Below are 27072 nucleotides of genomic sequence, written 5' to 3'. Positions count from 1 at the left end.
AGTATTTGTATGGAGTGTAGCCATGTATGGAAGTGAAACATGGACGATAAATATTTTAGACAAGAAGAGAATAGAAGCTTTCGAAAAGTGGTGCTACAGAAGAATGCTGAAGATTAGATGGGTAGATCACATAACTAATGAGGAAGTATTGAATAAAATTGGGGAGAAGAGGAGTTTGTGGCACAACTTGACTAGAAGAAAGGATCGGTTGGTAGGACATGTTCTGAGGCATCAAGGAATCACCAATTTAGTACTGGAGGGCAGCGTGGAGGGTAAAAATCGTAGAGGGAGACCAAGAGATGAATACACTAAGCAGATTCAGAAGGATGTAGGCTGCAGTAGGTACTGGGAAATGAAGAGGCTTGCACAGGATAGAGTAGCATGGAGAGCTGCATCAAATCAGTCTCATGACTGAAGACTACAACAACAACAACAACAACAACAACAACAGCAACAACAAGTTCTAGGGTACTGATGACCTCAGTAGTTAAGTCCGATAGTGCTCAGAGCCATTTGAACCATTTTGAACCTCCTCATAGCACACGAATAAATAGTTCTTTCCATTGAAGATCCGTCTGGAACTGCACGTTTGCGTACTTCTCAAAGAACTGCTTCTCCAATTGGATACTGCAAGATAGCATCCTCTCACACTATTCGTTGGAGAATGATTGTCAGGTTGAAGATGGACCTGTCTGCTCAAAGAAAAGTGTTTCTCTGGTATCGTTTTCAACACTTCTCTTCACACAGCCGCAGTGGTTGGCGGTATTACAGTGTTGCTGCACATTAAAGAGCTTTTCTGTACTAACTTGAACTTCACATAGTTTACAAAATAATATTTCTCCGTCAGTGCCGTAGAATTGCTCTTCAAAATCATGTACGAAGCCTCGCAACTTCATGCCGTCGGAACACTTTACTTTTGGCATGTTCAGCAATATTGAGTTTGTATTCAGACTGACTAATGTGATCACATATGTGACGTTTATCACGTCAGAAGTCGCCTTAGATGGCTTCGAGAGGATTTTGTCTACCCCGCGCAACAATGGCTTACGTCGGCGAACTGCTAGTGTGTTACCCTGCTTGACTATATAGTCCTGATAAATGAAACTTGTAATGATTGTGTTTGTGACAAAAATCACCTGAGAGATTGTCATGTGAGCAACATTTTCATGTTTTTATTCTTGTGCCCTTAAAGATACTATAAATATATGTATTTTTCGCAAAAGTTGGTCGAAATATGACATTACTAAAAGGTATGCATATGACTAAATGCAAAATATAAATACATTTTTCTACAATACAATACCTAGATTCGATCATGAATTATTCTAAACTCTTTCCTAAATTTCAGCGTAAAAAAACATTACTTTCATTAACACCCGGGCTCTAGTCCTCACTACTTACTAAATCCACATCCGACTCAATCTGATCTACTGAAATGCATTTAGTACTCTTGAGGCATCTGCGACACCTTCACTTGTTCTGTATTTCCTGCAAACTTGCCTCAGCACCCTACTGTATCTGCCATCCTCGGAAACCCTATCCTCCTGCCATGCATCTTCGAGCAGATTCCACCTTACCTCCGTTTCCAAATAGTACACATCTTCTTCCACACTAAACCTCGTCCCTTGTCAACTCAAATCATCCTTATCTGTCCCTCCTATCCAGTATTATCAGGAGACTCACTATTGTCTCCATACAACAGAAATATGTCACCACCACGTCATTAATTCATGGATGTTTCGTTTCATTAATATTTATTTTTACCGTAACTGTATTTTCGTAAAGCAAAAGCCGTTGATCTGCAGCTTGGACACTGCTATCCCGCCCCTACAGGGGGAATGTAAATAACGAATGGATGAAAGAAACATTTTCCTGTCGCATTAACAGTGACTGAAGAATACGAGGTGTGGCTAGAAAAAAACCGGACTAGTACTGGTGAAACAATAAAACGAATGTAATAAGGCTGAAAGTCGCGTGGCCTGTCACGTGACTCTCGCTCCGCCTACTGCTCGAGTTTCATCTGCCTCCTGCACTCAGTCTGCCCGTGGCGTCTGTTTTAAGTAGTTGACGTTTTGTCTGTGCGTCGGAAAATGTTGAGTGTGCAGAAAGAACAGCGTGTTAACATCAAATTTTGTTTCAAACTAGGAAAATCTGCAAGTGAAACGTTTGTAATGTTACAACAAGTGTACGGCGATGATTGTTTATCGCGAACACAAGTGTTTGAGTGGTTTAAACGATTTAAAGATGGCCGCGAAGACACCAGTGATGACACTCGCACTGGCAGACCATTGTCAGCAAAGACTGATGCAAACATTGAAAAAATCGGGAAACTTGTTCGACAAGATCGCCGTTTAACAATCAGAGCAGTGTCTGAGTTAACAGGAGTTGACAAGGAAAGTGTTAGGCAGATTCTTCATGAAAGTTTCAACATGAACAAAGTGTGTTCAAAAATGGTTCCAAAGTGTCTCACAATTGAACAGAAGGAACGCCGAAGAATGATTTGTTCTGACATCCTGGAAAACATTGAAAGTGATCCCACCTTCTTACAAAATGTTATTACTTGCGATGAATCGTGGTTTTTTACTTACGATCCCGAAACTAAACGCCAATCGATGCATTGGAAAACTCCTGGTTCTCCACGACAAAAAAAAGCACGAATGTCAAAATCGAAATTCAAGGCAATGATGATTGTTTATTTTGACATCAAAGGGATTGTGCACATTGATTGGGTACCAGAGGGAGAAACAGTGAATTAGCATTACTACATTAGCGTCCTGGCTACCCTACGTGAGCGAGTACGGAGAAAACGGAACGATTTGTGGAGAAAAAAGTCATGGATCCTTCACCAAGACAATGCCCCAGCTCACAGTGCGTTGTCAGTGAAGACGTTTTTGGCAAAACACAACATTCCCATCTTAGATCATCCACCCTACTCACCTGATTTGGCCCCCTGTGACTTTTTTCTTTTCCCTAAAGTCAAGTCAGCTTTGAAAGGAACTAGATTTGAGACTGTTGAAGCAGTAAAAGAAAAAGCGACGGAAGTAAGGTATGGACTTACCGAAAATGATCTGCAGCATTGCTATGAACAGTGGAAAATTCGTATGGAGCGGTGTAGAGACCGAGGAGGAGAGTACATTGAAGGAGATAACATGAAATTGTAAATAATTGTAAATAAATGTTTTTTCCAGCATCAGTCCGTTTTTTTTCTAGCCGCACCTCGTATTCAGTGTCCCCTGCTTCAAAGTCTGTTCCTGCAATTTTCAAATTTTCCGGGCATCATTGTTTAACCAGTTTCTTTTACAATTTCCCGCCACTGAAATAAGTTTGTGACTCTTCGCATCTTCCTCCTCTGTAAGCTCACGTTTGTCCCGTTAGTAAGACCTCATACTGATCCTATGCACTTTAATAATAATCCAGCAGAGGCCGTGAGAAGTGGTTTATGACCTCCCACTGTTGCAGACTGCTGCCGTTTCCCCGTTTCTTACTAACAAACAGAACCTGGCCTTTGCTTTGCCGACAACTGAGTTATGTGATAGTTCCTCTTCATATATCTACACGTTGTTCTCCCAAGATATTTGCATAGCATGACAACAGTTGAGACTAATTGTGAAGTGGAAGGCTACTTTTAACGTTTCGTGAAACGCACAGCTTGAGTTTCCTTTACATTCACAACTCTTTGTCAGCCTTTGCGGTTCGTTGATATCTTTACGGGATCTAACTGCATACTGCTACTCTTTATCGGCTAAAACTTCTACCTGCGTAGACAGAAAAATCCGCGACTGCAACCAACACTATACGTGAAGTGGCTCTGAGCACTATGGGACTTAACTTCTAAGGTCATCAGTCCCCTAGAACTTAGAACTACTTAAACCTAACTAACCTAAGGACATCACACACATACATGCCCGAGGCAGGATTCGAACCTGCGACCGTAGCGGCCACGCGGTTCCAGACTGTAGCGCCTTTAACCGCTTGGCCACACCGGCCGGCTATACGTGAAGTCACAGATGTGTATCGCGAATATTATTTGCCCTACTTCAGTTCACTGGGACACACTCGGTATTTATGCTTTCGCAGCTATTGCATTGTCTAGGGCATCAGAATGGACGACAAAACGCTGATTCGTCCACGCGATTTTATGTTATGGGAATAAATAATTGAAACATTCGACAAAGAAAAGTAGTATGAACTGACAAAGAAAGTCTCTCCCTTCGGGTATCATGTAAGTTGATTGTACTGTTAACGGTAATGAGAAATCAAATGATGCACCGGTAGCTAGGTGACTTCTTAAAACCTCTAAGCCACTGCCTGTTGGATGCTTTGGTTTTTTTTTTTTTTAAATCCTGAAGACAAACAGGAAATATGCATGACATATCAAGTCAGAAGATAGGAGTCATTTACGAAATAATCATTCGAAAGTCCTTCTTCAAGAATCACTAATACAACCAACCTAACAAACCATGTTACATTCATAGAAGGAAATAAATCTCATTTTATTCGCTTCGACAATCGAGTTACGTATCTTATTTTACGGCAAGACCAGCCTCTACCACCCTGTTTCCTGGACGCCCGAGCTGGCACAAATGCCCGCGTTTCGGTACCACACGCAGCTACTTGACGCATTGCAGGTACGCCCCAGCCAATCAGGGAGACGCTGCCACAATACAGGCAAGAATGTCAGTAAACAGCCGCACCCTACGTCAGGGGAGCAGTTCTCTTGCGCGCAGAAAATAAAGTCCCTAATAAAAACACTTGTCTTGAACTTAGAAAAGACCAAGAGTATGTTTTAGAAGTTAGTTTTAAATGTTCTATGCAAATTTGATATATCTATACTGTGTATTATTCATATTATGATAAAGTGTTTCTTGTCGTGGCGGAGCAATACATGACGGTACTGTGTACCAGGCTTCTGTGATTCAGAGTAGCCCTTGGCGTCACGTCGTGTAGTGTGCTCGGAAGAAGGGTAGTGGGTGCTACGCAATGGTGAGTTTAAGTTATAAGATTAGGCGAAGCTTTACCGGTTTCTTATTCTATTTAGATAGAATGTGATTATTTTACTAAAGAGTTCTAGAATAACCTAACGCGAAACAAATAACGTGTTCCAGTTCTTATCGTTTTTAACGATGGAAAAGTTCGAAACTTTGCCGCTCTGTGGTTAGTGTTGGTGCTTAAATTTAGTTTTACTGTGCTAAGTGATACATATGTAGTATTTCTTTTCCGGCTGTTCAACGTAGATTCAGTTTATTGAACGTTGCGTTTTCCTAGTATGTCATTCATATAAACTATATGCACTCAGGACATAGTTTTCACTCCATTTTGTGTACATAGAATTAATCAGGTGCTGTGAACTCGCATCCGGTCACGAAGGTTATGGGCCAGACATCACATGGACATGTTGTCACGCACTCATGAGTTTACGCGTTAGTAAACAACTGTTACGAAGATCCACATCAGTTGTCTGTGGAAAGGTCCCGTGTCAAAGCAGCATCCGCTGTATTTGAAGCCGCTCTTTCTGTTGGCATTGTTGTAGAGCAGAGTTTCAGCACGCGAGTTGACTTGTATTTCCTCTTAAATACTTGCTCAAGAGTGCTCATTTTTTGCCTCATGTAATAATTAATAGCAAGCGTATGTTAAACATACAGACTGCAAAAATTTCGTTACTTCACATAGTCATTTAGACTGCTTAGAAATCATAGAACAATGTATCTTAGATAGTAATCATTTGTTATTTGAAAAGAGGTGTTAATTTTGATACCTTGAACAGGAAGGATTTTTGTTTTGAAAGAAACTTGGATATGCATTCACTAGATCATAGTAGATGGCAGTCAGCAACTTTGACAGAATAAAGGACGCTGGAGAGGGACCTAAACTAACTTCCGTATCAAATCAGGTATTGCTTTTGTTCGTAAATTACTTAAAGGGACTTAGGTTCACATCCATAATAGTAATTTCTTATGCAGTGCACATTGCATCTGATATAAATAGGCCTACATATGTCATTATTATCAGTAAGTTATATTTATATTGCAGTTGGTAATATATACAATCTGTTCTTCATATAACACCTGACAGGATACAATGTCTGCATATTTGATTTGCTTTTAACTTGTCACAACTGCCATATGCAATGTGACCAACTGGCAGTTTTTTGTGATATAGAGGGAGGGGCAGGCACTTCTTAACAAAGTAATTAAAATAGAGCTTTAAAAAGAGTATCTAATTGTGTTGCAATTCATAAATTTCAGAAACTTGACAGATTCACTTCAGTAGGCAAACCTGTCCTCCCCCCACCCCCACCCCTCTTTCCAAAAAGAAGGGAAAAAACCTAGTTAAATGTCAGAATTAAAATCTCATCTACTGCTGAATTTTCAAAGACTTTCAAACTTTTTGTATCATATTTTCATTTTTTACTAACTTGCCAACTTCAAGCGTTAATTGTAGTCGTTAAAATACCCAAAAAAGAACTGTAATTGCGAAAGAGTTAATTACAAATATTTTCTAAACTATGACAGTGTTACTGTCATAAATTTAGCTGTCAATTGTAACATAAATCCATCAAGTGAAGGAATTACTGTACTGCTTTAAAAGAAAACTTGTATGCGAACTGATCACCACATAGTATCAGTAACATTTCTGAGAAAAGTACAGCCAGTTCATATTTTCCCACATCAGAGCTATCACTAAACCATGTAAAGCATTGCATTTAGTGTAACTGGGGGGGGGGGGGGGGGGGCAGGGAGGAGGATGAGGATTCGGATTCCAAAGTTTGTGAATGGACTTCCAATCTTCGGTGGGAGGGCTAAAGTCCCAAATTCAAATTTAGGTCTTCTGTGGTGCCACAATAATTGTTAAAGCAAATGCAGGCATGGTTCCTGTGATTTGAACACTGTACTGTAGATTTCCTTTACTGTCCTTGACCAGTCAATCTGTATTTCACACGTCATGATTTAATTCTCAACCTTTTTTTCTTCAGTGGTGGAAAGACAGCTATTAGGATTTTTAAATTTTTGCTCTAGCAAAGGAATAGTGTTATAAATTAGCAATATTTACTGGAACTGCGTCATTTAGGTTAAATAAATAATTTTGTTGTGAATAATCTGTTGGGAAATTTGATTTGGTCCCACAGTGTATTCCACAGTAAAAAAGCTGTAAGTTGTATCCCATACAGAAAGGGGTACAGAGACAAAGTATAATCTTAAAATACTGTTATTGCCATTTGATGTTCATTACAAATTTAGAATAAAAGTAACATAGGTTAGTAGGTTGACAAGTTAAAATACATCAATTACACTTACTGACAATAAATCATTATGGAATATTCTACATCTATATTCTTCAAACCACTGAAGTGCACTGCAGAGGGAATGTCCCATTTTACCAGTTATTAGGGCTTTCCTGTTACTCATGTATGGTGCACAGGAAGAGTGACTGCCGAAACCTCTGTCCATGCTGTAATTAACCTTCGCAGCTCCTATTAGACCAATAGGTGGTTGCAGGACCTGTATTCATTATTTAAATCTGGTTCTTGACATTTTGTAAGTAGGCTCTCACTGTATAGTTTCTAATCTGCAAGTGTTGTCAGTTCAGTTCTTCTTCTGACGATTCCTTATGTCCAACATCCTGTACTCACTCTTGCTGGACTTCATATTTATTCACTATCCCCCGTTAGTCCTATTAATGAGACAATGTAGTTTTCTTCCCTAAAGATTATATTGTCTTTCAATTGTTTTCATGTAAGCTGTGTTATGTTGGTAGTGGTTTGAAAAGTTGCTATTGTTACAGCCTGAACTGCTTTATACTGTTTAACTTGATCTTGAGGGAGATGTCAAATTGCTTTTCTTTAAAATGAGATGCAGTTTTTGTGGAGCCTTCTTATAATATTTGAATGCAGCTGAGGCTTGTTACATACTGTCAGCTTTCATGTTTCATAGTGATGTGATTGTACCTAAAGCTGTATTCTTTACTCTGCAACTTACTTTCACTCTGTGGCCCCATAGGTCCTATTTTACTGTAATCGTGGCCTTGGCAGATAAACTTCTTGTTGCTATTTCAAACTGAGGGATAATTTCAGTGCTTTACATCTCCTCATTTCATATTTATACATCTTGAAATATTGTACTCATGTATTTTCATTTTCTTATCTGGTGGTAATATACTGTCCCAATCTAGTGAAATATGCACTCTGCTGTTAAAAAGTGAATACAGTGTGTTTCTGTAATGTTGACAGCTACAAATGACATGCACTCCTGGCCTATAGACCTATGTTAAGTGTTATTGACTGGTTTTATGCAAATGGAATCAACATAAATTTTAAAAATACACAATGTATTCAGTTCAAACAAAAGCTTATAAATGTTAAAAATGTAACCATAGTTACAAACTAACCTGTTATGTCAGTGTAAAATTGCTTGTCCCACATCAAGACTTCTCATGCAAATGATCCATGAAGTGTGAATCTAAGCTGTTACCTTACATATCTGGAATGGGGTGAGAAAATATCAGTTCAGATGTCATAGCTAAACTGGCAATGAGACAAGTACTACACAGTAGTGCTTTAATCATTCAGAATTTAGCTAGTGATTAAAAGCAGCAACACTTATCTGAAATTGAAACTTCAGATGTGACAACACACACGTATCTACATTAATATTTCACCTCTTTACTGTAACAGACCTTTGACAACTGACAGGATGGTTTTTGTGTGCCAAACATGAGTCTTCATTGTTATGTTAAGTACTGTAGTGAAAAGTTGATATCCAGATTTGTATGTGTGCCCCTTGTGTACTATTCCATGGATTTGTTTAAAATTACAGGCAGATCAGCTAACAGAGGAACAGATTGCAGAGTTCAAAGAGGCTTTCTCCCTCTTTGATAAAGATGGTGATGGGACAATCACCACAAAAGAACTCGGTACTGTGATGCGCTCACTTGGTCAAAATCCAACAGAAGCAGAATTACAAGACATGATAAATGAAGTTGATGCAGATGGTAAACTTCGCATATTTTTCCTTTTCTATTGACTGTTGTAAAACAATGAAAAGCAAAAGTACCATCAAATGGGATGAAGTTGACTGATTTTGGACTTTAAATACTTCAAAACCCAGTAACAGTAATGTATTGGTTTTTCTTTCAGACCCTGGGTACTGAGCTGTAGTAGCAAAATTTTTGATCTCACCTTTTGCTCTAACAGATAATAAAATTTAAAAAAGCTGTGTCAGTCAACTTTATCCCCAGGTGGGGGTGAAATTGATGAATTCCGTTAAAATTGTGAATTGTTTGTGGCTCAGGGTGACTTTGTTCTGAAATGTCCAATAACTGAAAAATAAATCTGGTACAATAATTAAATCTTAATACCAGTCTCATAACAACATTACAAAGAAATTTGACAAAAAATGTGACCAGATTTCTTTAGCACAAAAAACTGGCTGACCACCTTTTGTTTTACTAAGATGACCCTGAATCCTATTTATTAGGGTTTCTTTGGGAATTTGAAACATTTGGCTAGCTTTCTTAATGCTTGTTTTTCCATTTAAAATTTCTGTGAGGCACAGTTCTATAACATACAGGCTATATTTCTTCTATTCACTTCTTTTCATTGTACACACACACACACACAGCATTTTTTGCACTGACAACTCGTATTAACTGTATGGTGCAACAAACAGAACAGCGGCCTAAAAGACAAATTCGCAAGTTAACATACACACACTTCCTCTTTCCACCATTAGACTTGTTTGTAGAAAACTATTGTTGGATCCAGTGAGTCATTGTTGCTGCATTCATTGGGTCATATTCTTGCCACATCCACAAATTTTTTCATATAACTGCTGAAGCTGACAGCTTCACTCTAATTCCACCAAGAATTTGCAGTGTCTATAAATAGAAAAGTACAATAGATTAGGTTTGGTTATTACTCTAGTGAAGGGTCATTGTACAACATAAGTTATTTTATGTTTTATGACAGTAACATGAATAAGTTTTAGCTCATTAAGTTAAAAAAAAAAAAACAAATCCTTCTGAAAACTATGAGTATTCAGATAGAGATTCAGAATATTGTACATTGAGCCACTGCCACAAATTAAAAAAATTTATCAACAGTATGTAGTTATGACAATTTTTGTAACTTCATGGTGAACTTCACTCCATCTGATAACGTCAACTGATCACTAAACGGACATACATTTATATTATGAATAAATGTAGGTCAGCAGTTTTATGGATTTTCAAACCAGAACACTGTTTCTTATTTTCTGTTTTATGTGGGAGTTGATAAACTGAATGTTAGTGGTACATTTTTAATAAAAGCAAAAGAAAGCTGTAGTGCTGGTTTCATGCATGTTACATATTTTTAGTTTTCAAACATTGGTGGAAACCCAGTAAGTAGTGATTTTTAGATCAGAGCTGGAAAATTAATTTTCCATTCAGGATTACAATGAACTAGCTGTACAGGTACTGCACTCAACATCATTAGATACTAGACATTTGTAATCCAAACGTATTTCTGTAGCAGTGGCACAGGCCAAACTATTTGGGGCATTAACTAACCAGTGGTAAAGGGTGTACTTGGAACGTTCCTGAGTGACAACTAATGGTTGTAATGTTGTTAATATTACTCATGGTAAACATTTTTGAAAGGGATAAATGCAAAACTGACACACCTCATTGTGGTAGGTCCCCAGTCTGTTTAGGAGTGTAGCAAAGAGGTGTGCTTGAAAGTAATTTTCCTCCTGTAATTACATACATTAGCTAAATTTGGTAGATTCTGTATTTGTAATGTAAATGTAATCACCATTCAGAGATTAGGCCTTAACCTGTCCCTGCTGGCAGACTGCTGCCTAAAACACAGGAGCAATCTAAGATTCTGAAATGTGATCATTGTATCACTGAACTTCCCAGCTGTAATTGTCAGTAGATGAATATTGGTGGTACTGCTGCTTCTTTATTCAAGCAGATCCTAATTTGGCATCACAAGGCTGAATGTACCCCATTCCAGGCCATCCCACATCAGAAAAACTCTGAAGTGGTGCTGGAATTGAATCCAAGTCCTTCCACACAGTGCTAACCAGTTAGAGGTGGTCATTCTGTATTTAAATTGTTTTTCTGTTACATACATCAAATTCAGTAGGTTTTCTGTTTTTACTGTTCATTTGTGTAGTGTTTTTGCATTGTTGGAGATGGTGATAGAAAGGAGAGTGAAATCTGGTGCTGACACACACAGCTGCTGCCTCCTCCTCCTTCTGAAGAGGGCCACTGAGCTTATCTCCATCTGACAGACCAATCACCATCAACAGTTACAAATGCAGTCACTTAGTGATGGTGGAGAGAGGTTTGGAATTTATTCTGGGACATTGGTGCAGAATGGTGATAGGAAACTATTTGCCAGCATCTTTCCTCCACTTACCAGCCACCATCAGAGTAGAGCACCACTGCAAAAACATGAATAGTGACCTCAGCCATGGAGCAAGGTTTTATTTCTGTAAGAGCTTATCAGTGGGTTGGGACATAAATCTATTGCTAAATTGGATTAAAAGATTTTAATTTTACCAAGAAATTGAGAACTTACAGAATGTGAAGAATCTGCTTCTGATGTAACCTTAAAATCAGGAAGGTAAGTGTTTGATTAAACACTTATCATAAAATTACAGGGTCAGTGATGCATTATTTACCCAGACAACACATGTGCCTACAGAGTATTAAAGTATACAGTTGAGTTTACCTATTAGTGAAAGAAAGTCAGTGTGTCATTCTTACTAAAGATGTCAAAAGCAGAAGTAGCATCCAGCATACTAAAAGGATGGATGGTAGGATAGATGGTAGGTACATTAGTGTTGACAATATTTATAAATGTCCTGGCATGTGACATTTGTAGCTCTCTAAAAGTGCATTTATGAGCCATATCTTATGGCACTATAACATTGTAGTGTTGCTGCAGTGTGACTGCAACAGATGGCAGTTTCATTGTATGGCTGGGTAATATTGCTGATATCACAGGTAGTTGCCATTTATATTGGTGAGGGATTGCTGGTGTTGCCCACCAAAGGTGGAGAATATTTTGTATTGTAGGGCAATATTTCTGTCCTTATCTCTAAATGGTTACCACTCACTTTCACATTTATTTCCTACATCTCCCACTGAAAGCAGTTCTCGGACAAATTGCTTGTAAGAGAGATTAAAAGTTCTGACGTTTTGGTAAATTCTGAAACATGTATGTTCATTAGTTTAATTTTCTGAAGCATTCCCCTTGCTTAAAGATCACATCAGTAAAACCCAATTTCTCTTGATCTTTTTGATTCCTTGTGTGATGTTAAAACAGTGAGGTGGAAAAGTGTCCAACAATTTTTTTAATATTTTTTGTTAGTGTGACATGGTAGTAGGATTAATAAACAGGAAGAGAATATTTGCAGAAGACAGGCCTGTTGCGTTATGAGTATGTTTAGTCATAGTTAATACAGCAGAATGTTCAACAAGCCCCAGTGGGAGATGATGGAAGGAAGGTGCTGCATGTTGTGGAGACACATATTTTTCAAAATTATGCAGGACCAGATTTCTCAAATGTACATTTCACATTATAGCCACATCATCAAAATTTGAGATATTTACATTATGCAGAATATCAATAGTTTTATTGTGTCTATCTCTAAATGAAATAGGAGGATTATAATTCTGGTATGTTGTGTAACCTGCATAGCATATTGTACATTGAATTCAGAATGCAAAGGTAATTAAAATCCTAACTTGTGGGGAAAAAATTGCCTATATTATGGAGCATTAAGTGAACATTTATTTGTATGTCAGAAGTTAGTTTTCACTCAGAACATAATGTATTCCATTTATTATTATCAATATTATTGTCATTATTTTTAGGAAATGGTACTATTGACTTCCCTGAATTCCTCACTATGATGGCAAGAAAAATGAAAGACACAGACAGTGAAGAGGAGATAAGAGAAGCCTTCCGTGTATTTGATAAGGATGGTAATGGTTTTATTAGTGCTGCAGAGCTAAGGCACGTTATGACAAATTTGGGTGAAAAGCTGACTGATGAAGAAGTTGATGAAATGATAAGGGAAGCTGATATTGATGGTGATGGACAAGTTAATTATGAAGGTAGGAAACAGCAGCAGCATTGTTTTTTGTTACTTGTGTGTGTGTGATCTTGAACGTAGCTTTTCCCCCATATGAAATGGTACCTGGGATTATGTTTTCAGTTGTTTCTTCTCTCGCATATGGCTCTTTTGTGTGTTGTAGATCAATTTACCCATGTTTTCTTCTGTCAGAGGAGGATGATTGATTTCATTTGCATGTAGGCACTTAAATGTTCAGATTGAAGTTGCTGGTACAAGAACAGTTCACTTGAATCCTAATACCACAAAAGTATTACAGAAGAAGTCTTTAATTTTTTTGTCTGCCAGATATTCCCTCATATTGTGTGGCTGATAAGTTCTTTAAAATAGAAAATGCTTTAGTTGTCTTGCATGATAAACAGCACAAATCTTTTTCTGGACATGTCTTCCCTTGACCATATTGTGTTCCACATGACTGTGACCCTGTGCCCCAAATTAGTTGACTATTTTAAGCTTTCATTGCAGCAGAGTTGTGTATAAAGTTTAATTTCAGTATGTGGCTTTGCTGTCAGCTTTCTACCAGTTCAGTGACAGCATAGTTCTAAAATATTTTAATTACTCAGCTCTCATGGCTTCATTCATACTCTCACGGAGTGTGAAAAAGTCTGATATTTTGTGTTGAAGCTGCAGTGAAGTCTTTATTACAAGACATAATTCTTAGGTACGATGTGGTGGTATGGTGACCACAATACACATTATCTGCTCACACACTAAGGTGTGCAATTTGATTTTTTAATGCTGAAAGTTACACATCAATATTATGAAAGAATTCAGCCATGTGTAAAATTGTATAGCATTTGAAACTGCATTCTGAAATATCATCATTGCAATTTTGGTTATAATAAATACTTTTTTATTGAAAATGGGACAAAAGTGAGATTTATTTCAGCAGGTCTATTGGTATGTTGACCAGTGGGTGGGGATAGGGACAGAATTTGCAGGGGTTGTCAGAAAGGAATTGTCCTGTTGGTGTTAATAGATTATAGTCAATGTTCATGGAAAAATAGTTCAGCTGAAAGGTATTGTGGAAATTCATTTGTGTCAAGTGTACATTTCTCCTAAAAAGAACTGTAATGCTAGTACTTATCTGTTATATCTTTCCTGAAATTACCAATGCGGATTGCCTCTAACAATTAATGGAAGCAAATCCCAGGGATTCCCTTCCAGATTTTTAAGATTGTGCGTGAAACTTTTGTTCATTTAGAGAGTGGAAGATCATTTTAATACAGGGACCTTCAGTGTATTTCTATAGTTTGAAAGAAGTATACCACTTTAATCTTTGTTTCAGGACGTAGACATTATAGTAAAAATGAAACTATTAATGTTCCCTGCAGTGAAGTAGTTTCATTACCTAGAGGTAACAGCTGCACTGATGGTAAATTTGTGGTGGCCAGGTGCAATCATCAGTAGACAAGCTCTTCAAAAAAGTTGTACTCCTGAACATTGAAGAATTTGATGATTGTATCTTACCACACACACAATAATACTTAGTTTCAAATTAAATTGTGTAACTGTAAATATGTCAGACCTATAGCCGTGACTTTGTATGCACAATAATGCTTGTATTATGAAGTGGTCACTCTTGATTGCAAATTTCTCCTCTTGCAGATTTCCATGCCCTTGCTCAAATAATTTTCACTCGGTGTAGCAGTTAGACTGGGCTCAGGCCAAAGCTGTCTAAAGTTCCGGTGGTCAGTGCTTTAAAATGCTTTTTCGGAATGTTATTTGTCTTCAAGCACCCCCAGTATAAGGTTCTCAGTGACTTTTTGTTTCATTATTTTTTTAATGTTTATGTATAGTTTTTACTTTTCTAACCCATTATTCATGCAACCAAACAAAGCATTGCTGTGCATCGTACAGAACATTTTAACCCTGGACACAGTTATTGTAGGTTTAGTCCATTTTACTGACTTTAGTTTCTTTGTCACTGTTGGTACATGATTTTTTTTCTTTGCAAGCCAGTCTACATAATTTTCGTTTTGTGAAATTGAGTGTTTAGCTAGTTAGTGGACAGTAAATGTAAAACAGCAGCTTTTAACAGTCCCTGCAAATTGTGTTAATGACTAGAGGACTGAATTAGCTTCTTTTGTAATTTTTCATGTTACTAAATTATGTAACTAGCAGACTTTTTTTGTCCTATAACATAGCTGTATAAGCTGTTGGCAGTGGAATTAAGTGTTATAGTTGGTTTGAATGCAAGTGTTCCTGAATCATTACTAATGGCATGGTTGTCTTCTCACACAGTCGTAATTATTGTATCTGCAAATGAGGGAGGATCTCTAATTGTGTGCTTTGATACGTTGTGCTAAGCAGACGTCTAAAAGATTTTCTGCAAGGGGCTTTGATATTTTGTAACGTGCAGTTATATAATAAACTGACATTATTGGGATTAATAAGAAGTGTCTCCATTAGAATGTTCAGCGTCCATTTCATCTAATTAGAATACTCAGTTAATTGTAAGCATATTTAGCATTGATTTTGTGTAGGCTTGGGGTAAAACTTTTTTCAGTTCTGGTAATACCTTTTTCACAATACCAATTTCTGATTTTAGCTTCCTATCTGAAATGTTCACTTTATAGCCATGTTGGCTACTGCTGAGAAAAATTAAAACCTTAAACATCATTATTTTTATTTTTTATCCATTTCTCTCACAGTGTCCTCCTTTGTAGATTTTAATTTTCTTGGCATTCCAAATTTTAAGCAGTGCTAAATAGCATGCAGCAGTTCACATAGCTTGAAAATTAGTCTTCACTTAAGTGTTTGACATTCACAGTATGCTTTTTATATTAAATTTAGTGATACTTTTAAGATTGTTTGCCATTTTAGTAAGGCAGAAACTGCTGTAGATCTGCATGAATAACAGATAAATGGAATTATCATCTTTTGCTGCTAAGAAAGAAATTCTTACACTGCAGTGTTATGAATATGAATATGTAGATGTTGATTCACTTTGTGTTACTTCTAGTATTTTGCAGTTCAGAATTGTAATTGGTAATTAGTTCCCCATTGTTTAGAATTTGTTCCTGTTTGTATGTGAAGATATTTGGTTAATTGATATTCTTTGTAGTATGTATGTTCTGTTGCAATGCTTGAGAGAGAAAAACTAAGTTGATGCTCTTGTATTTAGTGCAAGTAGATGAAGTCTCTGAAAGTAAAATTAAGGCAGATAAATCTTTTTGACAATTGAGTTTTTTAATTTCATCATAGATGCATTCATTTTTTGTACTGGGAACTAATATCAAACTCATACCAAAAAACCTGCCTATTCATAATCAGAATGAATTTAGTTTTTATTAATGTAGGAGTTAGTACAACAATGAAATATACTGTAAGGAAGATGATAAATGAGGAAAACAAAATGACTGTTAGTAGACAGGCCTTCAAAGGTTGGATACTATAGTACATTCAGTGCCAAATTTACAGTATGTCTACAGTGCCAAATGGAGTGGTGACATGCCAGTCAACTGAAGAAAATCATGACAACGTATCTGATCACTATTACATGTTTCCTAGGCAGTAGTTGCATTTTTATGAAGGACTTTCATGTTCTAGTAGTAAACTGTTCACTCCTTGCAGTTGACATTCATTTTTTTTTTTTCCCCTGGTCAGTGTGGAGGGATGTGGTGGGAATGTCAAGTTAGCTTTAATAGTGCTTGAAGTGAAAATGGGAAACCTGTACAAGATTTGGTTTGGGGACTTGGTATGAGCTCTGAAGCTCCAAAGGACAAAATTATGCCCAGAATGTTTTGGGTGGCATAAACCACTCTGAGATTAATGTGAAGAAGTCTCTGTTGCTCTGGATAAATCCCATGTCGATTCATATTCATAAAAATGTGACGAAAGTGGAAGGGCTTTAGATTAGTGATCAGTTTAACTGTTTGCTTGTAGCACAGGAGATAAATGTGGTAAAATCGGTTCTGTCTGTTATTATTGACGACTGGAAAAGTGAAATGGGTGAACAGGGCTGGTACCTAATGTTACATCCAGGGAGCAGGAGGAATATCATTGTGCAACAAATAGTTGTGAACTGTTGGCATGTTTAAAGACTGATCCAAATCTATTTGGACAGTAAGACAGCTGGTGAAACAAACATGTTATTGGAAGATTTCAAAAGGCAGATTCTGACTGACACTAGCAACTCTTCTGAAACAAAACAAAAATCCACAAGGGCAAATCAAGAATGAAATAATGCTAGTTTTCTTTCATTCAAAAGTTGATTGATGTGGAATGTGTGTCTGTTAAAGAAATAGAGAATGGTAAATTTTACACAAGTGTGTGTTTGAAGGTTATGGTCCACCATGTTTGAGAAAATATCAGGTACCAGTTGCCCCAATGTGAGGGAGGCACTGTTCAGATTTGCTGTGGAAACTCTTCTCTAGATCCTAAAGTCAGAGTGGGGTGGCACAGTGTTTAGCTCACTGGACTTGCATTTGGGAGGATGATAGTTTCAAATTCGCATCTGGCCATCTTGATTTAGGTTTTCCATGATTTCCATAAATTGCTTCAGTCAGATACTGTGAGGGTTCCTTTGAAAGGACATGGCAGACTTCTTTCCCCATCATTCCCTACTCAGATGAAACCAATGACCTCACGACTTCTTTCCCCAAATCAACCAACCTAGATTTTAAAGTCCAGACTGGACTTCTTTCCTCAAACAACATGTAGTGTGCAGTGACCACTGCAGGAAATTTTAAAACAGATACGGCAGTTGAGCATGAATTTGTGATCTGTTAAAAGATCTCCTCTGCAGTAGATGCAGATACAGCACATTTGTAATGGGTCTGGATACATTTTGAACACAATAAGTATACACATAGTGCTGTTTTACATAGTTCCCATAATTTTTTTAAGTTACTTTGACTTAGGAGTTCCAGACTGTTCTTTTATTCAGTGAAAACAACTAAAGAATAGCATATCTTTTGAGAACTATGAACAGTAATAGTTTTAAGCAATGAACAATATATTGCCCTAATAGTAAAGCAGTTATAATTTAAACAATTATTTGAAAATTGTTGTCTGTTCTGGTTTGTTGCAAAGAGGTTAATGTTTTATGTGTGCAGTGCTTTAAAATTATGGCAGTTGTGTGGTTGTCTTTGAAATCATAAGTGAAATCCCACTTTTACAATTTTCAAGAAAACTGAGAAAAAAAATCTAAAAATGTGACAAAATATAAATGTGGGAAATAACTTTTTAAGCAGTAAAGGTTATGTTATAGTATCTCCCTTGCCTATGTGTAGTTTATAATATGATCTATACTCACCAGGGTCTTTCGTTACCTAATTAAGGTTATCCGATTTTTATACTACGTTTAGCTATTGATATAAGTAGAGTTGGCAACTGTCTGGGAATTAGAAATTTTGACTTAATTTCATTTGTTATAATGAATATTTATGAAAAGCCCGCAACTCTTTCATTATTTAAATAATGAAACACTGCACAGTTACTTTTTTTGCTTTGCATGGTATTTAGAGAATTTCTGATTGTCAGGTGCAAATATTTACTCAGTCATTGTGTGATATTTTGCCTCTTGCACTGTTGTAACTTTTTTGTGGTTATAAGGTGCTGTGCTGCCTTCATGATGCAGAAAACCATACATATGCAACCCATCACTCATACTGTTAGTGAAACATCACAAAAATAATTAAGTAAATATTCATACTCGACAATGAAAATAAATTCTCAATGTGTCATGTTATGCTTAAAAAAGTATGTAACTTGTGCAGTGTTTAGTTATTCAAACAATAACATTGGAGCAATGCAAAGGGAAGATCGTGTCACACAGCACTGCTAATGGCCAAACAACTAAACACTCGAACCGTGTGTAATGCAAAGTTGTCATGATGATCACAACCATCATGAAGTGGTGCATGCACAGAAGGGACCATTTGAAAACTGTTGAGGCCATGATACCTTCATTTGAATGAACCTGGTTTCTCCCATCAACCGTCATGTCAAATAGAGCTCAGCAGTGCCAGGAACACAGCACAAATTTTTCAGATTCTTACTGACTTGGATGTGTTGAGTAGAGCATTAAACACTATTTTTTAGGGCAATGCCATGCAGGCTTAATTTTATGTCCATTGCATCAGTTTGTTCTTCAGACATTGTTTCATAAACTGCAAATCATGCAAAAAGTGCATGTTAAATACAAAACCTGGTGTGAATTAACGTTGTGAACATACACAATTTAATGGGAGTGATAAAAATGTTGTAGATTGTTGGAAAATGTTAATTCTGGGAATGTAAAAGTGGTCATTTCTTTTAGTATGAAGAATGAAATATGAAAGTGAAAAAGAACCCTAATTGAGATCAGAGATGCAACTAACATGTCATCAGCCTGAATAAGAGTATGAGCAGATGGAGCAGGGTTGTGAAAATAAGACTTTCCTTCATACTCATGTTTTCTACATTTTGCTCTAACAGCACCTTCATGGCACTGACTTTAAAAAATTTACAGTTCTCTGAATGGTGTCCACAAAAGCTGTAGGGGTTTCTGTTCTACATTCTGTTCACCAGTGAAGCATAGTTGACAAAGCATGGGCAAATCAGTTGTAGCAATTAAACACTGTTGACTTAGAAGTGGATGGTGTGTGTGTGTGGTGTGTTTCAAAAATAGCTTTACTGATGACTCTAAATAGTCACAAGTATCTACAGATATACTGCCACAGTTATTGGAAATCATTCTATTGGGCATACAGAAATCCATGTGATGCCATCATTACTGACATCACCCATTCTTCACAAATAACTACATATCCAAACATGCCATTTGGAGATTATTGTATTAATCATCTCAGGACATGTAATGGCCTGTGTACTCACTAGAAAACTCCAGAGTATTATCTGTGTGGGAGGGTGGAAGTAGATGTCTGCTATTAGACACTCCAGAAGACAAGAAATGCTGTATAACCTGACTTTGACAAGTCCAGATGAAACGGAGAGAGGAACTTTCGTATTGTGAAGAATCAAAATATCAATATAATAGGGCAAAACACACACAATCCAGTGTCATGACTTACTGCTGTATTTCCCTCTACTTGAAATACAATATTAGTAAAAAACTTTCTACTGATATGTTCTGTGTTACAGCTATGAAGTCCAGATGTGGGATTTCAGTGAAGTGGTTAAAGCAAATTGAAACAGAATAGGCACATTTGAATAAAGCCTTTTTCACATTAAGCATTGCTTATGCATTCAAACAATCCAGTCAAATGCAAATCTGATTACATTATGAAATGATGCTATGGGACTGCTTGAATGCAGAAGCAATGTTGAAAGTGAAAAAATGGCTTTCGTCAGCTGTGCACATTAAGTACCATTTTACTTTGGCCACTTCATTGAAATCCTACACTTCCATTTTGAATAGCTATGTAACACTGCCAGGTCGGTAGAGAATTTTGTTGCTCAGATTGAATAAGAAGTCACAGCAGTGAAATGTTTCTGGTTGTAATATATTGATGTTTGTTTGTGTTTAAGTTCCCCCTCTTAGATCTTGAGTAAGTGATCAAACAGTTCTCATGGTAAGACACATAGTTTTCCATGTGAACTATTCATGTCACTGTTTTTGGAATGATTGATTTTATACTCTGGGTAGTTTTCTGCAGTTCTGAGTGTGAGATAATACTAAAGTTGTTAGTGAAAACTACAGCCTGACACACATTCACTCCTGCTGGATATATTTAGGGTGAGCACTCTTTGCAGACATGTCAGCTTAGTTTTATTACAAAGCTGAAAATTTCACCTTGTAAACAGTAAATGAATGAATGCTGTTGACACATGGAATAGCTCATTTCACTAGTTTCCAAGCTAGTGCTCTTCCTCTAGTTGTAGCAAACCCTGACCTATGTTCCCACTAGTGGCTCTCGGGCTTTGCTCCAAGCGAGCCATGTTGTGAAAGGCTTATTCATTGCTAAGGAAGTGGGTGCTCTTGATGTAGTAAGAATACTAGCAAATAAATTGATGATGTGAATACATAGTGGAAAACTGTTATCCATTTAAGATATTATTTTCTGACCACTGGCCTTGCACTTGAGTGACTTGGTAAAAATTTTATTTTTGTTGAAGGTTTGAAAGGTTTGGTAGATTTATAGATCTGAAGAACTTCAAGACTGAGGAATCATTATTGGTTCTGTAAGGTGTAGGTACTATGTGAGCATTTTCAGAAAAGGTGCCAGCTACAAACACCCATGGATGTGTACATTTGGATTCTGAAATTTTTACATAGTTACTCTTGTCAATCAAAATTTACCATCAGTTAGCAGACTACTGCAAGCCTTCTATACCAGCCTTTTACTGGCTTGTAAATGGATTTGTAGGTAGTGAGTGAAGGGACGTGTTACTTCCTGAAAATAGGTTGAGAGCTTGAAAAGTATATGCTAAGTTATCCATTTTGAAAAAAAATATTATTTTAGTAGCTTACTCACATGCCATAATCTTGTGCTATCTTAATGCCTTTGTGTGAAGATTGTAGGGTCTGTAGACACATTTCTTGTTCACACTTACGGTCATGTGTATTATCCATGGATAGAGCTTTTTGGGAATTTTAACTGTTCTGGTATAATGTTTAAATCTAGTCTTTTCCAACGTATATTGCTCACATAACTGCAATATTTTCTTATTTCCATAAATCATACAAGTACCCAACTACAGTGTTCTTCAGTAATTTGAGCAAATCATTTTTTCTACTTCCTTGGAAAAATTAGTTCACAGGAAAATGATTGAGGGATGGAGGTAATATTTGGTCGGTGCAAGACATTTTGTATTAACCCTAGAGCAGTTTAACAGGTGGGCATGTGGCACACTTTGTGCAGTGTAAAGAATAGTTGCCCTTTGTTAACAAGGTAAACATGTATGATCAAAATCAGTTTAATCTTAGTTTAATTAGATAATGTTATCATAAACTGAGATATATTACTGTTTACTGAAACAATAATAAGCCTTTCATTACGGACAGATGCGAGTGTTACCCTCAGTAATGAGCCCCTCAGAGCATTAAACAGTAAAGTTGGATCAGATGCCTGCCAATTGCTCATTTGATTACTAATTATCTTGTAGATAACGACCCAATTATAGGATTCTGCTGCAAGCTCGGAATCTGGGTGTTTTCTTGCGTGGATTGTAAACTTTTCTTGCCTACATTGCTGTTTATTTTATATTACTGCTGTTCATTTGGATACATGACAACTTATTACTGTGTTACCGGAAGCAATAAAGAAGCAATAGGTACAACAGTGGAACAGAACAAAACACTGTCATTTGTTATTGGTGTGCTTTATACACGGGCACACCCACTTGAGGGTTAACATAAGTATAAAAGTTAGTTTTGGCAGCACCTACCATTCATGTTTCTTTTCAGTTTTATGTTCAATTTATACAATGTGAAAGTTGATATGATAGTATATAGATCGGCAAATGTTGGGAAGTAATGTTTGGTTGTGTTATAATAATTACTGTGACCACTTCTCTTATTCTAATATTGGTTCATGTTGGTAATTGCTGGTATTGCTAGTAATTGTGCATAGGTTGTAAATGTATTTTATGTCAACATTTTTGATTTGTGTGGAAAAGAAATATATCTATTGCTTAATTCAGACTTTCCTTTATTATATATGTGGCTTAATTCTGTTAGGTTGGGGATAATTTAGTTAGGTAGTTAATTTTTCCTCTTTTTGCATTTGAAGTTGATTGTGTTCTTGGCAGGTTGCATTATTCATGAGAGTTATTCCTTTAATATTGGCCAGGGAGTTACAGGTAGCCCTTGTGGAATAACATTGTTCCTTCTGTCATTTGTAGTCTGTCTGGTGCCAATCAGTGTATGTTTACACAAATTGGGATAGTCTGTTATTATGAATAGTTAACATTCTGCTCAGAAATTATTCTGCTACTATATTTGTCATGCTTAGCCTACTTAAAAATTTAATTACAGGATTTGTGCTTCATATAAAGTTTTATACTGAAAGCTGGTACTACTATAAATCAAACTTTCATAGTTGTTAAGGTTCAAAACAGTTAATAAATATTATGCTGTGGTTTGAGATTTTCTTGAAAAATCTTAAAATTTCATCTGCTGAGAACAGAACTCACTTCTAATTGAACTCAATTTTTGTTGCAGCTACAGCCCTGCAGATGTGACATTGCTTTTTTAAATTGTGGTTCAGTTTGGCTGTTACTTTTTGTCAGTCATTACTGATGTTTTCGTACAGTGAAAAGATGTTTCATTTCAGCTTCAGCTCCAAACACTAGATGCCATTTTGCATTGTCTTCATCTTTATCATTAAAATCATAAGTCATCTGTAGTAATCTCATATCGCTTCTTTCTTCACACTGGGTTGCAGTATCTGATCTGTGTTAATTGGGTATGGCTCTTGGTATTAATGCTGTAGCTTTTTCACTGTGTATTAAATGGATTGATGAAATCTCTTTCCAAAAATGGATTGGTGTTCCTCACTGTCATCTGTTATCTTCATTGCCCCACATAATCTGCCCCATAAAAAAAATAGTTTTCATAATGGTTCTGTTCTATGTAAAAGTGTTAGTGATACTTCTTTTCGTACCTAAGCATATGTTGAGATTGGTGTTGGTTGGCTCTGCATCCCCACCCATATTCTCAACAATGGGAATTTGAATTCCAGTGTAAATAATCTGTGAGTGTTTACAGAGCTTCCTCCTAAGCTATAATCTCATTTCATTAAGATAAGCACTTTAAAAAATTTAATTTACTTCTTCACTAGTTGCCTGAATTTTTGGTGTAACTTGATTCATGTGTCCATGAAGAAAACTTCTTTCCTGTTTGCCAGGTCTCCACATTACAAATATATGAACAACATAACAGCACCAGATTCTTGGCCTTAGACAGCTCCCAGTGGCTGTTCCTAAATTTTTGCCCATGACGTTTGACATCACTGGACTTGGAGGACTAGAAAAATTAGAACTATAGTTATGAGCAAGTTTACATGGTCAGGTGACATGAAGAATAATGAAGGAACAAGTAGAGGTACACCAAGGGAATGGGATAAATAATATACTATGTAACTTGCCAGAACTTGCCAAAATAAAGAGCCTGTGAGTCTTGAGTAAATGTGAAGGTAGTACAGAGAGGTAATATATAGTCTGTTATTTTAACTGGAGGATAGAGGACAATTTAAAGCTTGTTTGTTTCCTAAAGTTGAAAATGAGTGCCCCAAGTCTTCTACAGGGGACAAAAGATGAGGGAGGTGGGGGGGGGGGGGGGGTTGCTCCATAGTGGTAGTGCAATAGACACTGGCCTGTGCTCATTATAAATTGTGCCACCCCTCTGTAGAAACATACACTGCAACAGAAATTCACAGCAACCTGTAGCAAGCCACAAGGTACATTGATCAGATATTGAAGCCAAGTGGTGCTCTCTGCAAATGGGTCTGGAAAGTTGGAATTTTCAAGTTAGTGGCATAAACCTGAAAAATTTTAATGTGCTGGATATGATAGTCTTGAAAAATAGTGCAAAAGGGATGGTCATTAGATAACCAAGAAAGTAAAAACATTATGGGGTTGTACCAGGCTTCTAGGATCTGAGTAATATCATTTCTATGCTAGAACTTTGTTAAACCCAAGTGCTCATTTCTGTTCCAAAGTATATGTGGGAGAGTTCATCCATACATACATACATATTCAGGCAGCTCTTTGCAACCATGGAAAAATTCAGTGTACATAGTCATTTAGTTCTTTCACTTGAATTATCACTATTTTGTCTACATATTTATGTATACAGATATATTGGTTTGTGGTGATTCATTACTAAGGCATGAGACTGCACTCAAAATTTTAGCATATTGCTGTGTGCTCAAGTTTCTGCTAGCCTTTAAATTTTATAGATGTGATGTGTGTGTGTATTGCTGAAATGTGCTCTTCGTGTAGTAGTGTGTGAAGCTTCTTTTTGTATTGTTTGACAATTGTGGATTGGCAGTTGCTCACCTTAATACTTAATTTTCAGAATTCGTCACAATGATGACATCAAAATGAAGTGACAGTTCAAAGTTGACAGTGGTGGAGAAGAATGCTGAAACCAAGAATTAATGAACCTGCATTTCTGCTTTCCATTTAACACTTCTTGACAACACTTCTTGACAAGAGTAACTAAAGTGGAAAGAAGCTTGAATCAGTTCAATGTATCTAAGTGGTTGTATAAAAGAATTAATGAATGAAAATTTTTGTGTAGTTTTCTTTCATGTAATGTTTTATCCCCAATGTGCAGTTTGCAGTTTTATTGATCATATATTCAAAATTGTGTGTGCATTTCAACTGGATTCATGCTGTGTAGTTCTTAAGTACTTAATGCTACTTACAGAAACTCACCTATTTGTCTTTCCTATAAAGGTAACAACAGTGTTACAGAAATCCTTTCATGAATGTTGGTCATTTGTGTATATTTTTAAGTACTTTTCTAAACCCAGTGCTGCAGAAAAAAGTGCTGTGGTGAAGGGGTGGTTGTTCCAGCCTCTGACATTCCTTCAGTAGCTTGTACAGTGTTTTTTGTGATATGTCCTACACTTCTGAAATGTAATATGGAGTCAATGATATCAGTGTAATGGGCAGTTTCTCGCTTCACTGAACTTCCTTCACAGCATCACTGCCTACTTCTGCTGCACTGAATGTAAAAGACAAAATTGATCTGTTCCTTCATGTGAGGTATTGTCTGACAGTTTTCATTCCTTTCCCAGTCTGAGATTTTTCGTATTGTTAGTATAAACAATGAGTATGTGTTAAATCTTTAAAACTAGAATACATATTTGTAAATTGTCTTCAATAAAGAATTTCATTTATTGTGTATCATGTAAAACTGTTAATAGTTAATATATCTTGATTGGATTCTTAACCTTCATTCCTAGCTATCTTGCAAATTAGTTTGGAAAAATGTCGGAATACAACATGCTTGGCAGGCAGAACCTAGATTCCTTCTGTCCTATCTCAGAGCTAAAAGTGCAATGCGTTGTAGAGAAGTTGTACAATAAACTATTACTTTTTGGCTGTGAATACCTTCTGTGCCAATTTTTCAGATATTTAATGCCACCTGTGTTCAATGTTACCTGTACCATTATAAACTGAGGTTGGTGTCAGAAGTTTCCTTGTGTACAAATCATGGGGGCAGAGGGGTGTTTCAAATGGAAGTAATGAAAATGCAAAACTTTCGTGAAAGGGTGAAATTTTTGATAAAGAAAATATGGTCACTTCTTTTGCAGAGAAGGTTTCTGGCAGAAAAAAAGATTGGCCTGCTGTACAAACCATAAAAGTTAGGGTTGTATTATATAGAATATACTTGAAGTGCTAGATTTTAAACTGTAGTGAAGTCTTTAACAAGGTGCACACGCACACGCGCTTTCCATTCAAATTGGTTGAGAAGAGTGAGTAAAGTGGAATAAAGTTTGAATGGGTTCCATGTTTCTAAGTTTTGAGCAGTATTATGCATTTGGTGTGAGCAGGAAAGAGTTGTACATAATACAATATTTGTAATGCATATATAGGGCAAAAAGAGGAAATCGTGGTTGAGGAGATTTCACAGAAGTCCTTGAAAATAGTGTAACAACTTTGTTTCCAGTGAAGCAGGTTCAAAAGTGGAAACACAACTGGCAAGATTTATCTAAAGAACCATGAAATATTTAGCGAGTTCTAAGTGTAGTAGCTCTTCTTTGTAAGTTAAGGGTATAGGAATAACTACGGACGGGTTAAAAATTTAATGTACATTAGGGATCAAATATTTTGAATATCTTCGTGCTGTATTCATTAGATGGGTTTCCTTTGTAATAGCATCACATAATTACTTCCTTAACTGCCTCTGACCTGTGTTCATGTACACTGTGAAATGTTTTTCAACATATAGATTGTAAGGTTTTGGAACCTAATAAGAAAATCGTGCTAACAAGAATGTGTACTTCAGGTTATAGATGCTGTAGTATTTGTCTGAAGTAAACAAAAT

At 36.6% G+C, this 27072-nt stretch overlaps 1 protein-coding gene across 1 annotated transcript; it reads left to right on the top strand.

The window, feature by feature from the left end:
• The first annotated feature begins 4886 nt into the window (after positions 1 to 4886).
• Positions 4887 to 26132, top strand: LOC126248913 (calmodulin). The gene is made up of 4 exons (XM_049950400.1): positions 4887 to 4983; positions 8814 to 8988; positions 12865 to 13107; positions 25093 to 26132. The coding sequence occupies exons 1-4, from the start codon at positions 4981 to 4983 to the stop codon at positions 25119 to 25121; spliced, it is 450 nt and encodes a 149-aa protein (XP_049806357.1). The 5' UTR covers positions 4887 to 4980; the 3' UTR covers positions 25122 to 26132.
• The last annotated feature ends 940 nt before the right edge of the window (positions 26133 to 27072 follow it).

Source organism: Schistocerca nitens, chromosome 3, assembly GCF_023898315.1.
Source record: "Schistocerca nitens isolate TAMUIC-IGC-003100 chromosome 3, iqSchNite1.1, whole genome shotgun sequence".
Lineage (NCBI taxonomy): Eukaryota > Metazoa > Arthropoda > Insecta > Orthoptera > Acrididae > Schistocerca > Schistocerca nitens.
The sequence above is the reverse complement of the archived record's forward strand: the minus strand, read 5'-3'. Positions and strand labels throughout refer to the sequence as shown.

What these genes read in the sequence shown, in the direction of transcription:
- LOC126248913 (XM_049950400.1), top strand. An exon ending in AAATGAAGTTGATGCAGATG is followed by an intron (nt 8,989 to 12,864) that starts GTAAACTTCGCA and finishes CATTATTTTTAG; the next exon opens with GAAATGGTACTATTGACTTC. An exon ending in TGGACAAGTTAATTATGAAG is followed by an intron (nt 13,108 to 25,092) that starts GTAGGAAACAGC and finishes CTTAATTTTCAG; the next exon opens with AATTCGTCACAATGATGACA.